General features: G+C 39.9%; 1 protein-coding gene across 3 annotated transcripts in view; it reads right to left on the bottom strand.

Moving 5' to 3' along the window:
- Positions 1–283: 283 nt before the first annotated feature.
- The window catches only part of grk4 (G protein-coupled receptor kinase 4), a 35,663-nt gene continuing 21,747 nt past the window's right edge, over positions 284–14,199 (bottom strand). For 2 of the 3 annotated variants that reach the window (XM_034538015.1, XM_034538031.1), the window contains 10 exons: positions 13,689–13,752; positions 13,293–13,433; positions 9,386–9,576; positions 8,294–8,331; positions 7,808–7,897; positions 7,467–7,675; positions 6,038–6,175; positions 5,300–5,437; positions 4,324–4,455; positions 284–3,652 (listed from right to left, as the gene is read on the bottom strand). In XM_034538015.1, coding sequence (XP_034393906.1) covers positions 3,596–3,652; positions 4,324–4,455; positions 5,300–5,437; positions 6,038–6,175; positions 7,467–7,675; positions 7,808–7,897; positions 8,294–8,331; positions 9,386–9,576; positions 13,293–13,433; positions 13,689–13,752 — 1,198 coding nt within the window. In that variant the 3' untranslated portion in view covers positions 284–3,595. Of the gene's footprint in view, positions 3,653–4,277; positions 4,456–5,299; positions 5,438–6,037; positions 6,176–7,466; positions 7,676–7,807; positions 7,898–8,293; positions 8,332–9,385; positions 9,577–13,292; positions 13,434–13,688; positions 13,753–14,199 lie in introns of all 3 variants that reach the window. The other variant, XM_034538023.1, reaches the window with a different exon arrangement.

The raw sequence follows: 14,199 nt of genomic DNA, 5'->3' as shown, positions 1-14,199 counted from the left end.
TATACCTACGTTGATCAGTCCTACACACCCTTGACTCAGTTGGAAAATAATTAATGGCGTAAACACAACCACCCATTAGAAATACATTTAGACCTTTAACTTTATGTAGTGGGTGAAGGAAGTAGGAAAAGCTTTCAAAACAACACACCGGCAGCATCTACCCTAACCGATGCAGATTGTATATTGTGGCTTTGGCATTTCTTATGTCTTACCAGCATGACACTATGCACATTAATTCACAACAAACAAATCAATTTACGACACAAATAAGTCAAGACGCAAGTATTTTTTATACAAATGGCAGTGTATTATTTCATAATTACAAATGTCAGATATGGTACAACAACCAGTGATACAACTTGTACAAGAATTAACAATGACTGCAGTGGTTGAACGACATGACTGTACAGATACAAAAAAAGAAGAAAAATCAAGAAGTCCGAGGCCTCGTTTGAATACCAATAATGCATTTGTCATTCCTCCCTTCCTTGAAACTATCACTGATCTGACATATCTGGACAGAAGAGTGGGAAACCCTGGAGAACCTCCAGGCATTTAATCGGTGGTTATTCCAAAGTGACGTCAAGGAACTGAGGATCTCTCACGTCTAAACGTTGCTGATGAGCGTCATCCCAGCTCCCAACTCACCACTATCGCCTTGGAGTAAGGCAGGAGAGAAGGAATGCATGTTGGGAATTTAAACGGGGGCCAACTCAGCTGGTCACCTTGCCATTTAGAAAGTTGTCCTCAGATGCCAGTGAGATATGTTGGCACTAGGTCATCATTTACATATACAAGGAACCTGAAGTATTACAAACCAATACATGCTTGAGTAATAAAACATATGTATTCTTTAAAACAGGCATTACAATGCACTTAGTGCGGACATTCAAAACCTGTAGAGCTGTTTAAAGTTCCTTTATGTGAAGGAATTTCTCAGAATGGACGGAATGATAGAAAAGAGGCTGAAAAAAAAAAAAAGGGGCGGGATGTCAGAACATAACTGGCACATATAATAAAGGCTGTCAGTCTTTCTTCAGTAAATTTTCAGACAAGACAAGTTTGATTTACTTGATGTTGCTTTTGGTATCATTGGCAAAAAAGTTAAAGACACTTCCTATAGTCAGTCAAAACACACCATAGTGCAATGAACTAAACACTTTCTTTACTGCTATATGGATGGTATAAGAGCAAAGTTCAAACAATGACAGAGGCATGGGTGGCAAACACAGTTCAGTTTGCCTGTGAGAGTGAGTGTGTCTTAGTTTCATGTTATAAATACATCATTTACAAGGTTTTTGAGGCTAAAGAGCTAAAAGGCTAAAATCTACATAGGCAAGATAAATCAGCTTCAAAATGTGCCTGAGAGCAAAAAAATAAAATAATAAGTGATGACGAGCCAGCAACAGATGAACACATTCGATTCCTGATTTTTGACAATGGAATGTGCAGCAGGGGACAACATGTTTAGAACAAGCCAACTTTTCAAATTAGATATCAGGATGGTAAATTTTACGAGTACCATTTTAATTGTAATGTCTTGAACGGTTTCAATTTTGAATGAGTGACATTGACATTTCTAACTATTGTATTGTTGTACTTCAATGCATCAGATTGAACAGAAGCTGCATCTGCTTACAATGACCCCCCCCCCCCCCCACACACACACACACACACACACACACACACAGTGAACATGTCCAGATTAGTTATTCACAGCATTAAAAACAGGTGATGGGGAGCAAACAGCAACTGCCTTAAAAGCTAAATTCAAAAGCAAAACGGCTTCAAATGCCTCCGAAATGCAAATGAGAAAAACAATTAGAACATGCTGAGAAATGTACAGCGAATGCATTTGTTCACGACTGGTTAACTTGGAAGTAAACACTCAGTCTATGAGGAAACAAAAGTGCACAGCAGCTGTGGTTCTGCAAGTGGACCACTGTTCCCATACACACATGATGGCAACTCTGCCTGCAGGATGCTAATAAACATTATTCCCCTGTTCCTCTCGGTCTACACACATACAAACAACTGTTCCAAGCCATTCCTACGTCACAACATACAGGTTTTAAAATGGAATAGTTAACGGTGGGTGCTATTACGCTTTAAAAAAAAATAATTGTATTTTCATCTAGTACAAACACAGCCAAAGCCACAGGATCTAACTGCAGGTCTACTCGCGGGATGTGTGTCCATCAGGCATCGTGCTATCTATCAACAGGCTGTATCTTGACAGAGGCTAATAGCTGCTTACAGCCTAATCAATGGAAGTTCATTTGATGCAACAGCAATTTGTTATCAAGATGAAGCTCTCGTCAGCTGCAAATCAGATCTCTTATACAGTGCCACCACCATTATCATCATGTCAGGTGTTCCAACTCCACCTGGCTTTCTGGTACACGGAAAATATGGGTGGCAAATTACTAAGATATTTTAGGGGAAAGGATTTCCGCTCGGCACATGAAACAGGTTTATAACAATAACCGGACACATCAGAAAGAAACAAAGAAAAGCCAGATAGTACAACAAAAGAAGCCGTAAAAATATATATATATATATATAAAGTGATGAGGAATAAAGATAAACAAAAGACATGTTTTGCCTGAGTGAATAATGTAACAGGCTTTAAACAGCTGTTCTCCAGAAGGAAACGGTCTGAAATTAAAGATCTGAGCTTTTTAGAAGCCCATGAGAACATTTTGGAAAACAGGAATAATAATTATCAGACCTTCTTTCACCGAAAAAAGCCTCTGTGATATTTACTTTAAATATACTAGTTGGTGCACTTGCTGATTCCATATTGTCGGAAATAAATCCATGCTATCTCTGCAAAAATGTAGTAGGTACAGGCACCTAGAAGACGGTTTACGACACTTGACATACAGTCCAGAGCAACCTAACTGACTGAGCTGATGGAAGGGTGTGGATCATCACTTCAAAACCAATTTTAGGTCTAAAAGGGGCAGGTGGAGCATGGCATCAACACAGCAATGCTAGACTGGAATTATTTTCTCCCATTTGGATCAATGTGCTTCATTCAGATCTACCTGAGCCTTAAGGGGGCAGAGGCTAAGTGTTAGTTTGGGAACCGGGTGGATCTGATGTGCTAACAACACGTCATGTTGACCAAATCAATGACAAACATACAGCACATGTTAAAAAAAAGACCTTATGCTACATTGAAAAGAAATTGAAAAAAAAGAACAAAAACTGGTACTGTGCTTCTTTAAAAAAAAAAAATATTTAAATCCCGATACACATCATCATACTCATTCCAAAAGAAAAAGAAACGGAAATCTAAACATAATGTATGCATTCAAGTGGTACTTTTATGGCTTTTTGTACAATACAACCTTTAGTGAAAATATACATCTAGACATAAATTCAAGTACAAATGTACAAAATCTTTAAACTCATACTTTTTTCTTTAATTATAATACACTTTTAATACAGCTCATAAATACAGGTCAACATTCACTGAGTTCCTAAGATTCGCGCTTGGTTGGAGTTTGTGGTGAAGTTCAGCGGATAGGGGTGGGAGGAGGAGAAGGAGGAGGAGAAAGAGGAGGAGGCGACAGGTGGAGGGAGTGGTTTAAAGTCGCGAGGGCTCCTCGATCTCGTCGTCGCTGTAACTGCTCTTAAAACAGACCTGAGAAGAACCAGAAGTGAAGATACGTCACCTCACATGTGCAGGATGAGTTCACACTCTCCTGAAACACTGACCTTGACTTTACCACATAAGTATTATTCCTGGAGTGAAATAAACTAGTGTCCACTAAATTTGAAATACAGCCACAACACCGTCTTCCAATAAAATAAAGCTGACTGTATGTACCCCGAGAGGCAAGACACAGGGTGAAAAAACATACACGAGGCGTTCACTGCTGCCTTAAAACAGGTTGACTCAGATGAGATCAGCATATTGACAGTTTCAGTAATAATCGAGTAGTGGCTGCTGCCTATAAATGAAGTTATTATATATTTTGTAACACTGTCTCTTAAAAGCAAAGCTTGATAGTAAGTCTTCCCACAACCACAAACCAGCTTCTCTCAAGACAAGACGTGTCATGCTCGAGAGAACGTGGTACAGCAACAAATACAGAAAAGAATATGCAAAGGGAAGAAAAGAAAACAGAGAGGCCTTATTCTAACCAACTTAAACTAGGGATGACATAACTGGAAACTACAAATTGATTCAGGTTCAGGGCTAACACTTTCACATATTGAGTTTGGACAAGGCCTGGGAGGAAGGAAAGAAGGAAGAGAAGAAGTACCTTAGCCCCCACCCCCTCGGACAGTTGCCGGAGCACTAGCACTTGCCTCTCTTCTGAACAGGCGGTAGAAGAAGCCTCTCTTTGGTGGAGGATTAGGCCGATTCACGTCCAGATCTGAGCACAGCGTGCCGTCAGTCTCGTAGACGTTGATTTCTTTGAAGCACTCCATCTCAATCATCTACAAAGGACGAGAGGGTGAGTTATCCATCCTGATGACTTTCACTTCCTCAGGGAGTTCGATTGTCCAAAAGGCCTGTACTAAGGGAGGGTGCCATCTACAGGTAGCTGTTTAAGTGTCCATCTGAATTGAGCATTTAGGTTGTAACTGAACACCTCTACACTGTGTCTCATACATATTCGAAAACTTGACTCATTCGTAAGCAATGGCAAATTCACATTTAAAAGCATTTTGACAGATGTATCCTTCTATGTCACTCTTAAAAGTCCCACATTGTGAAAAGTGAGTTTTTTGCATTTTTTATTATAAAGCATTATATTATAATGTCTATATAAATACTGTAAAAAATTCATAACACTCAATCCATGGAGAAACACTGTATTCAGAAACTGTGCCTTTAAACAAGCTGTGTGATGTCACAACTATACAAAGTATGGACCATTTCAGTTTTAAATGAAAAACCTGATGAATGTGTCCTAGTTTATTTCGACATTTTTCATATGTGAATAATATCAGCTGAGGAAGTAAACATGGACCCAAGCTGTTGCTTAGCAACACAATTCTGTTGAAACACACTAAAACAGCGCTTTTCAGACAGAAGGTGAAGAATACAGGTATATTCAGACCGACGTGTGAGAAAAACTGAGCTTTTTGAACATTGAAGCATGTAAACATGTTCTGGTAGAAACCCAATATACAAGTATGGACCTGGAATTGAGCATACTAAATGTCCTTTAAAGGAAGGTATTTTTCTTTAATACAGGTGTTTCTATGGCACCACTGCTGTACCGCATACTGCGTGTCTATTGTGGTACTGAATGATGACATCATCTGCATGCAGTACCTCGTTCTGCCACGGAATGGAGACACTGCCTGTGACAAACTTGTGGTAGAAGTCGTCGTCCGTGGGGTCAAGGTTCACGCCTTTGACAGTGGAGAACTGCTCAATGTCCAGGACGTCTTTACAATACACGGCCCGAGGCTGAGAGAGAGAAAGTAGACAACTGTGAAATGTGCATTTATTTTGGATGAAAGGGGGATGGATATTTTAATAACATGGAAGTCCGCATAACGACTCTTTGCTGCTCTGTTTTCCTCAACGGGGCCCTACTGACCTGAATCACCCAAAATAGAAACCCAGATAGCACTATCTACTTTCAGCTATTGATGTAACCCCTCAGGCCAGTCCCTCTCCCTCACTCAGTCTATCTATGGCACTGATAATTGTATGATTCTGTCAATGACCAGCTTTGTTATTGGAGGCAAAACTCTATGAGTGCAGCACACAAAAAAGCTAAAAGTGTCTTTGGTTGAGCTACATTTATCTAGGGAAGGTACCTCAGCCATCTACTACTCACAAGCTCCACTGGAGGTATTAGTATCAGTGATGATTACCAAAAAACAGGGAAACTCTGTTTTAATCGCTTTTTTGCTAACTGGCTTGTACTATAAGTGTTTGTTTATTTGTGACAATGGTATTTCCTGTATGCTGAACTGTTGCTCGCTGAGGTTTTAGACTCAAGTCAAGCCTGTGTGCACAGGGTTTGAATTGAGTTTGTGTGTGTGTGTGTGCTGTTCTTACATCAGGGCTAAAGGGAGGGTCCAGCATGTTGGCCTCCAGCCGTTTGAAGTTGATGTTTCTGAAGATGGGGTGCTGCTTGACCTCTATGGCCCCTCGACCCTGACAACCCAGTCGCTCCTTGGGGTCCTTAACCAGGAGCTGACACGCAGCAGGAGGAAAAAGCAGGAGAGGTTTAAACATTACAACCCTAAAGATGTGCGCGCTAGCCCAAATAGATCTCACAAAAAAATATGAACAAAGCCTCTATTTAAGCCCGATTCTTGAATCATAACCTAACCTCTAGTGTGATGAATACAAAACACACACATGGTTGTAGTTTACATTTTGCCTTTATGAGTCTGACCCAATGTAATCTAATAAAGGTCGATACAAATCCATGCACTCAGGGGTTAATGCAGCACCATCATGGATAGAATTAGAGAGCGCCATTGCCGCCTCTATGAGATCGATAATATTACCACCGCACCACCTACAGTGCAGCAGGCTTGTGAAGTGGATGAGTGCTGTTTAGTGGTTTAGCTACCAGTGGACACTCTCACTGGCCCTGTTGTCACACAAAAGCCTCTCTCTCTCTCCCTCTCTCTCCCTCTCTCTCTCCCTCTCTCCCTAGTTCCCAATTGTTTCTCTTGTCTTTGCCCAACTTACAACACGGTCTCACTCTCACTTTCTGCTCTTAACAACTTGGATCACTTGTCTATTTTGAGCTGTATTGTCTCCCCTTCCTTGTTATCTTTCGTACATTTCTTGCTGAAACCTTTCTCCCCCCTCCTCCTCCTCTCCTTGGGGAGATTATGAATCTGCTGAACCTCGGGTCATTATATTCCACCACGTCACACGAATCAATGTCCTGTCCCGTCCTGCTCAGGAGGCAAAGCAGCACAGTGGCTCCCTGTTGCAGAATGGTCAGAATGTGGAGGAGAGATGGGAAGATTGCAAGCTAAATTATAATAAACAACTGATCTCCTTAAAGATACACCAATCCATATTTATACTGGGTGAAATGACTATGTATATAGCAGAATGATTAAATCTGCAGAGTAATTTAGCATATTTCAGCTCATTGTTCTGGTTTTAAAGACATTTATAGTTCTTTCAGGATTCAGTCTCACTGCTCTCCTCTGCACTGTTTTCAACCCAGATAAACACATAGGTGTAGCACCTGTCCGGCACCGAACACCAGACAGACAAAGTTTGTGACAACTTGGTGAACATAGAAGAGCATTTAGCAGCAAAAGAGCAAGCTATTTCTCTATGGAATTGGTGGAGACCTTCATCAGTTTTGCGACTATACATAACGGAAATCCATCAATAAGTTCCTCTCTCAATAGCTACATCCATCCATGTCTCAAAGAAATGTGTTAATGTGTTCTCTTCCCTTTGTCCTCTTTCCTCCTCCACCCTTTTCTGCCAGCCGTCACCTCCATCTCACCTGTCTGCAAATGTCCTTTGCCTCCTCTGCAAACTTATCAGAGTACTCCTCCTGGTCCTCGCGCACTCGTCTGTCCACCTCCTCCCGCTTGACACGCTCCTTGCGCTTTCGGAAGGGCGACTGGCCCTGTATCATCTCAAAGATCAGGCATCCCAGCCCCCACCAGTCAGGGCTGACGCTGTAGCTCTCGTTCTGGATCACCTCGGGAGCTGAGGGAGGCAGGGATGAGGAGTGAGAGAAGAGCGCTCAATTCAAGTGGATAAGTTTATTGCAGTAGTTTTCGCAAAGAAGGATGACGGCTTGAGGAGGAAGAAGAGGGTATCAGTTACCCAAATTCTTACCCATGTATCCAACAGTGCCCACTCTCCCTCGTATCGTCTCTCCTTCAGGGATTTGAACAGCAAGGCCCAAGTCGGAAATTCGGATGTGTCCTGAAAAAACCCTACAGATTAATAACCTAACTAAGATGATGTTGAATGTACTGTACATAAAATATACTCTACAGAGGAATACATTTCCTTTTCTAGACATTAAGAGAGCAAAGGTTAAAGCCATGGACTTTACCCATGTTACACTAAAATGATCTTTTATGATAAAAGTGAAAAAGAAAAGGGAATATGAAAAGTACGAGCGCAAGAGATCTCATGAAAGAGATTCCTCCATTTCAAGATAAGACAGTGTTACAGAAAATAGATGATATGGGAGTATGGCTCAGAAGAAGAGGAGAGCGTGAACTGAAGAACTTCAAGAAATGTAACGAGTAACAAACTGCATGCGTGTCTTGTGAGGTTGGGTTACTTAAAAAGAGGAACAAAATTGGAACGTACCACGATCATCCAGAAGGATGTTTTCAGGTTTCAAATCCCTAAAGAAAAAAAACAAAACATGTAATGGTGTCATTTCGTTGATGTAATTCTTGTATACAAATATAAATTACATTGGAAGATTTGACAATAAAATATAAATATTTGTATCCTTTATCAAGTTTGTCATGTTGTTGACATTTCATTGTCTTTTATTGCCCGTGTGTTTCTACAATCTTTCATGTGGATTAATAGATGGCTTACCTGCACACATATCTTTATTTGCTTTACTTGTTATCATGCAATATATTGTACCGAGCTATATTTCAGTTTTCAATAGTGTTACAAGAGATGAATTTTCTCATCACAGAACTCATGTATATGGTATATGTATATGGCCTATTTCAAGCCTTTTTTCAATTAATTTTTATATTTGACTGTATTTGAACCCTCTTTTTTAGCCAACTCATTGTCACACATGCAGAGATCAAGGAACACGGTGTGTTTATATGACCACATGGGCCATGTCTATGCGAGTGCGTGCATCCACCAAAAACACCAGTGTTTACCTTAACATTACTCTGAGGCTCCATTGAGTGAGAAAGGTGCATGACAGTACTACATTAATCCAGTGACACTTCATTATCCAGGTCTTTCCATTTCCACTTAGGCCAATCAAACACAAACGCTCCTATGGCGTGCGTATATATATATATATATATATATATATATATATATATATATATATATATATATATATATATATATATATATATATATATATATATACGACTATTGGTCAAGTCGTTCTTCTCATGACAAACTAAACTTCCGGTGTGAGAGGGTGATCCTTTAAAGGCCAGGACATTTAGCCAGTTGTCGAAAAAATTCTCCTGTACAACAACAAGCTTACATAATGTTGTTGTACTGTAAACCTCAAATGGTCCTCAGAGACAGAGATCCTCAAAATACCCCTGAAAAATGACCTTACGCCTCTACATTCTAGGAATGCTGGCTCCGCCTACAATATGCAAAGAATGAATTAGTCTAATCTTCTTGAAGTGATTAACCATCTACACTCTCCCCAAAACAGTTTCTGCCCCCATGTGGTCTAACCTGTATACTATCCTCTCACGGTGCAGGTCCTCAAGGCCACAGCAGATCTCAGCAGCATAGAAGATGGCCCTCTGCTCATCAAAACCAGAGTTGCCCATGTTGTAGATGTGAAACTTTAAGTCACCGCCATTCATTATGGTCAACACCAGGCACAGCGCATCCTTGGTCTCATAGGCATATGCTAGATTAACCTGGAGAGGGAGGAACATTTTGGGGAAGTGATAACGAGGGAGGTGAAGGGTCAGTCAAGGAGTTGGTATAGAAAAGAGAAAGGGGGAGGGGTAGGAGGAGGAAGAGGGAAGAGCAGTGGTAAGAGACAGGGTGGCTAGAGCAAAATGATTGTTACATTTGGTTTATTCTATGCCCCAAATAATCATCCACAGCAGGAATGTACACAAAGAGAAACAAAGACAGATATATGTCACAGATATGGAAAAAAACAGAAGCTTCTTCTCCACTGCTTTGTGTGCTTTTCCTCTAATCCCACCATCTATCTCTTCTCTCCCTTCATTCCCACCAGCCTGCCCTTCTCTTTCCTCTCCTCCCTGTGGGTCAGTGACACGCAGGGTACAGTCTGTGAGCATGTGTGCTGAGCACATGCAGGATGTTGCTGCCATCGGGAGGAATCCCATCTGCTCTGGACTACGTAGTCAGAGACGGGGATGGGTCAAATTCTCATGAACAGCACACACACACCCTAAACAAACATGAACTATAAGCCAAAGCAAACAGTCTAAATAAAACGTGTTATATGTTTATGCATTAGCAATGGACCAATCTATTGAACTTGGTACCACAAAAAAAGATGTCTCTCACACTGGACTTGAACATACTTGGTCCGTATGTTCTTAAAAATACTAGAAAACTAAATGCACAAAGCTTCCAAATAATTAAAGAAGTTCAAAGTGTTAAATTAATAAGCTGTATGCCTCACTGTGTGGAAGACGGGGATCATTATTTTACGTGTTAGAAATCTTTAGACTTAAATAGTGCTTACCTAACTTTGTGAAAGTAAATGTAAGAAATAAATACATAGATATAAATGTACTGAATTGTTATTTATTATTGAAGTGGGAACTATCTCCAAACAGCTGACATGTTTGATGTTTATCAGCTGTGTGGTCTGTTGGCGTGTTGCTGACGCATGACATCGTAATCAGACAAACATAGAATTTAGTAGTTTTGGTCCATCCCAAATTTAAATTCAGTATTTGTATAAATGTATGATCCTAATCTAGAGCTGGGCATCATGGAGAAATCAAATATCAAGATATTCCTTTACCAAATACCTCAATATTGCTTAAAAACTAGGAAAAGACAACACTACGATAGTCTCGTATCACAATATAATTTCAACATACTGCCCTATCTCATACCTTTAAAAATAAAATGTTATTCTAGGAAGTGTGTATTAAGGCAACATAAAATGAGAAGACTAACTTATTATGTAAGGTAAAAAAAAAAAATTTGATTCTTTACATTATAGGCAACCAAATCAGCATCAGATCGAGGAAAATCTACCTCAGTCTCAGCTGCCGGAGACTTTAGAACAGGGTCAGCCTGCCCTCTGTCGCACATAAATAAATATATATTTAAAAAAAAAAAATGTAAAGAGGAATAGCGAGAGAGAAATGAGGGGTTTAAGAGAGCACTTGACTCTTCCTCTTACAGCTGTTTGGGCAGTGTTGCTATGCAACAGAGCTGCTCTGGTAGGTAGAGAGGCACATGAAGAGTCATCAGTTCTGCTTGCAACACACACACACACACACACACACACACACACACACACACACACACACACACACACACACACACACACACACACACACACACACACACACACACACACACACACACACACACACACACACACACACACACACACACACACACACACACACACACACACACACACACACACACACACACACACACACACACACACACACACACACACACACACACACACACACACACCAAGTCTGAGGTTCTGTAACAAGCCCACTCCAGCCTGTGTGTAGTGTGTGTATTCATATGCGTGCGCTTGCACACATACGCATGCCCATACACATGCTTCTGCCATGACTCACTCAAAACAAGGACGTGCAACACAGCTCACACTGCATCAGAAACAGACTTATCCAGAAACGTAGTACACAAACTCAAACACGACCATTAGCTTCACATTGAGAACATAGAGGCTTTGAGGGTCTGCTCCCTTACATTCCTTCGTACTGTACTACAGATCAATATCTCTGTTCTGTACAATTAAATAGTAGAACACCGGGTTTGACAGGATATACATATATACAAAGTACACATTGCCCCACAGAGCAGAAATTAACATGTGTATCCCTCCAGTCGCTCCTCGTAATGTTCCATGAATGTTAAAAGAGGACTTGCTGTAATGTTCTTGTCTTTGGAACAATTTTTTTTTTTGTAACAGAGCAAAAAACACTGAAACAGAGCTAATTTTTCTTTTTCTGCAAGAGCACCTGGGAAGTTGTTGTGCGTACAGTTGGACAGAATGGAAAGAGAAGCACACGTTACTAATTTTCTAGATGCACATCCTGATGTCAAGCAGGATTGAAATTCAGGCATTTAAATTTATATAAACAGGGAGTGTTGATAGCAGAGTAAAAAAACAGACACCAGGAATACATATACTGCAGCACATGCACACAGAGAGATAAAAAGAGTGAAGATGGTTAATATTTTGGAATTCGACTAATTTCTGTTCTTCCTACTCATATTTTATCGAATAAAGTATCAGCTTAAATCAATCTTCCTTATTTTGGGTTTATGTCAGCCACTGCTACCATATAAATTAAATAAACATAACTTAAACATTTATGGTTATTCTATTCACATAGACTTTTATTGCCATCTCCTTTTGAGGTCTTGAACTTTTCCTTTAATATATCATCTTACATGTTGATGGACCATTAACTGTACATTTCTGTCGTTCAGTACTTTGGTACAGGAAGAAATGAAAAGCTAGGTGACTCCCTCAAAAGCGCTCAGGCTTGGTATTAGATATGTTTTGTTCTAATATCATGTCCAACAATTGATTTGGCCTCAAAGGAGCTCAAGTTGTGGAGACTTCTGGACACTTACAGGAATCGAGATGAACAGTTTTGAGGGTCACTGCAAATAGGATTAATAAAGTTGTTATTCTTATCATACCTTGGTTTTGTTTTCAGCTAAGTAAGTTTTAGCCTGAATACAATGATGATGTCAATTTACACACAAATGTAGAACATTAAAAGATGTGTGAAGTAGAAAGTATAAGTGTAGAGGCATGTGTGTTTTCCCCCTCACAATCTATATGACATGCACCTGTCAAGTACACAAATATATACAACTATCAATGTGTATATCTGAGTCTTAAACACCACAGCATGAAGATCATGTAAAAAAAATGCATATAACAGTAAAAATACATTCACAGATGATTAACTGCTCACAGGATGCTCCAAATTAAAATCAAATTTGGCATGTTTGCACAGGCAAAATAGCAGTTTTGTAACGAAAATGAATGTGCATTTGGTTTGTATTACTACTGCTCATTCAGCTGAACTTGTTGACCTTTGTGCCCATCATTGCTAACTGTATGCAATCATCTGCAACTGGTCAATAATATCATGTCAGTTCATTTTTCCCCGCTTTGTGCTTCTATCCCATTATGTTTCTTTCCACTGCGACCCACACGCTCGTCCACCAGGCATGGAGTCACAGCAACTGTCTTAAACAGCTGATTAACAGCTTTTGCAAAGACACCATTCAATTTAATTTGCAGGATCCTGGAGCCACAACAAACAATGCTCGCACACACACACTCAAAACAGACAGACAAAAACAGGTACAATTCTGTGTAAAGGTTGAATAAGAAAAGGGTAGTACTTACTACAAAACTACTGTTAACTTTTTCTAAAATGCGTTTTTCGTTTAGTGCCATTGCTTCACCTTTTCTTTTCTTCACTCGTTTCTTTTCCAGCTTTTTACAGGCGTACATCTTACCGGTGGCACGTACTTGGCAGGCACAAACCTGGAAAACAAGCAGCGAGGAAACATGATCACACACACACATGCACCTAAAAATCACACACACAGTCAAAGTATAACTAATGGAAGTTAATATGTCAAACTACAGATTTCATAAACAGCATGACATTAAGTAACTGTTAAAGGTTACTTGGAGCAACTTAAATCCTTAACATCTCATTCCAAAACGTGCTGTGTAAGGGACCTTAAAGTTGGCTCAGTATCCATCACAAAAATACAGTAACTTATTCCAACTCACCTCGCCAAATCCACCTTTTCCTAGTACTCTGTAATGTCTGAAGGTGTTTTTGGTTACTGGTTGCCTGCAGGGACAGAAAGAAGAGAAAAGAGAGAAATGATAAAGAGAATGACAAAAAGAGACATACAATAACTGATCTGATCATGTGAGCGTGCAGTCAGAGTAATGCACCAATATATTATTAATCCACCCTGATGACTGCCGTTTCCAACCCGTTACATTAAGCCAGCCATTATGCAAAGCATCATCAATAATTTACCCCGCACACCAAAACCCTGGCTGCACCACCTTTGTGTTCGAGTGCAAACATCTTTCCTGTGACAAGTCTCTCTCCATGTACTTGTTGTGTGCATTTCTTCTGTCATTAATTAACATAATGTTATCATTATTTGCATATCATATTCATTAAAAATGTTCGTTATTATCTGTAGTTTTTTCCTCTAGAGATTATGTGCTGGAAGTTAAAAGGAGACAATTTGCTGCCCTTAGCAAACAAAGAAGTGGCGTGAAT

This window comes from Cyclopterus lumpus, chromosome 1 (assembly GCF_009769545.1).
Source record: "Cyclopterus lumpus isolate fCycLum1 chromosome 1, fCycLum1.pri, whole genome shotgun sequence".
In the NCBI taxonomy this organism is placed as follows: Eukaryota; Metazoa; Chordata; class Actinopteri; order Perciformes; family Cyclopteridae; genus Cyclopterus; species Cyclopterus lumpus.
This window is presented reverse-complemented; position numbering and strand designations above follow the sequence as displayed.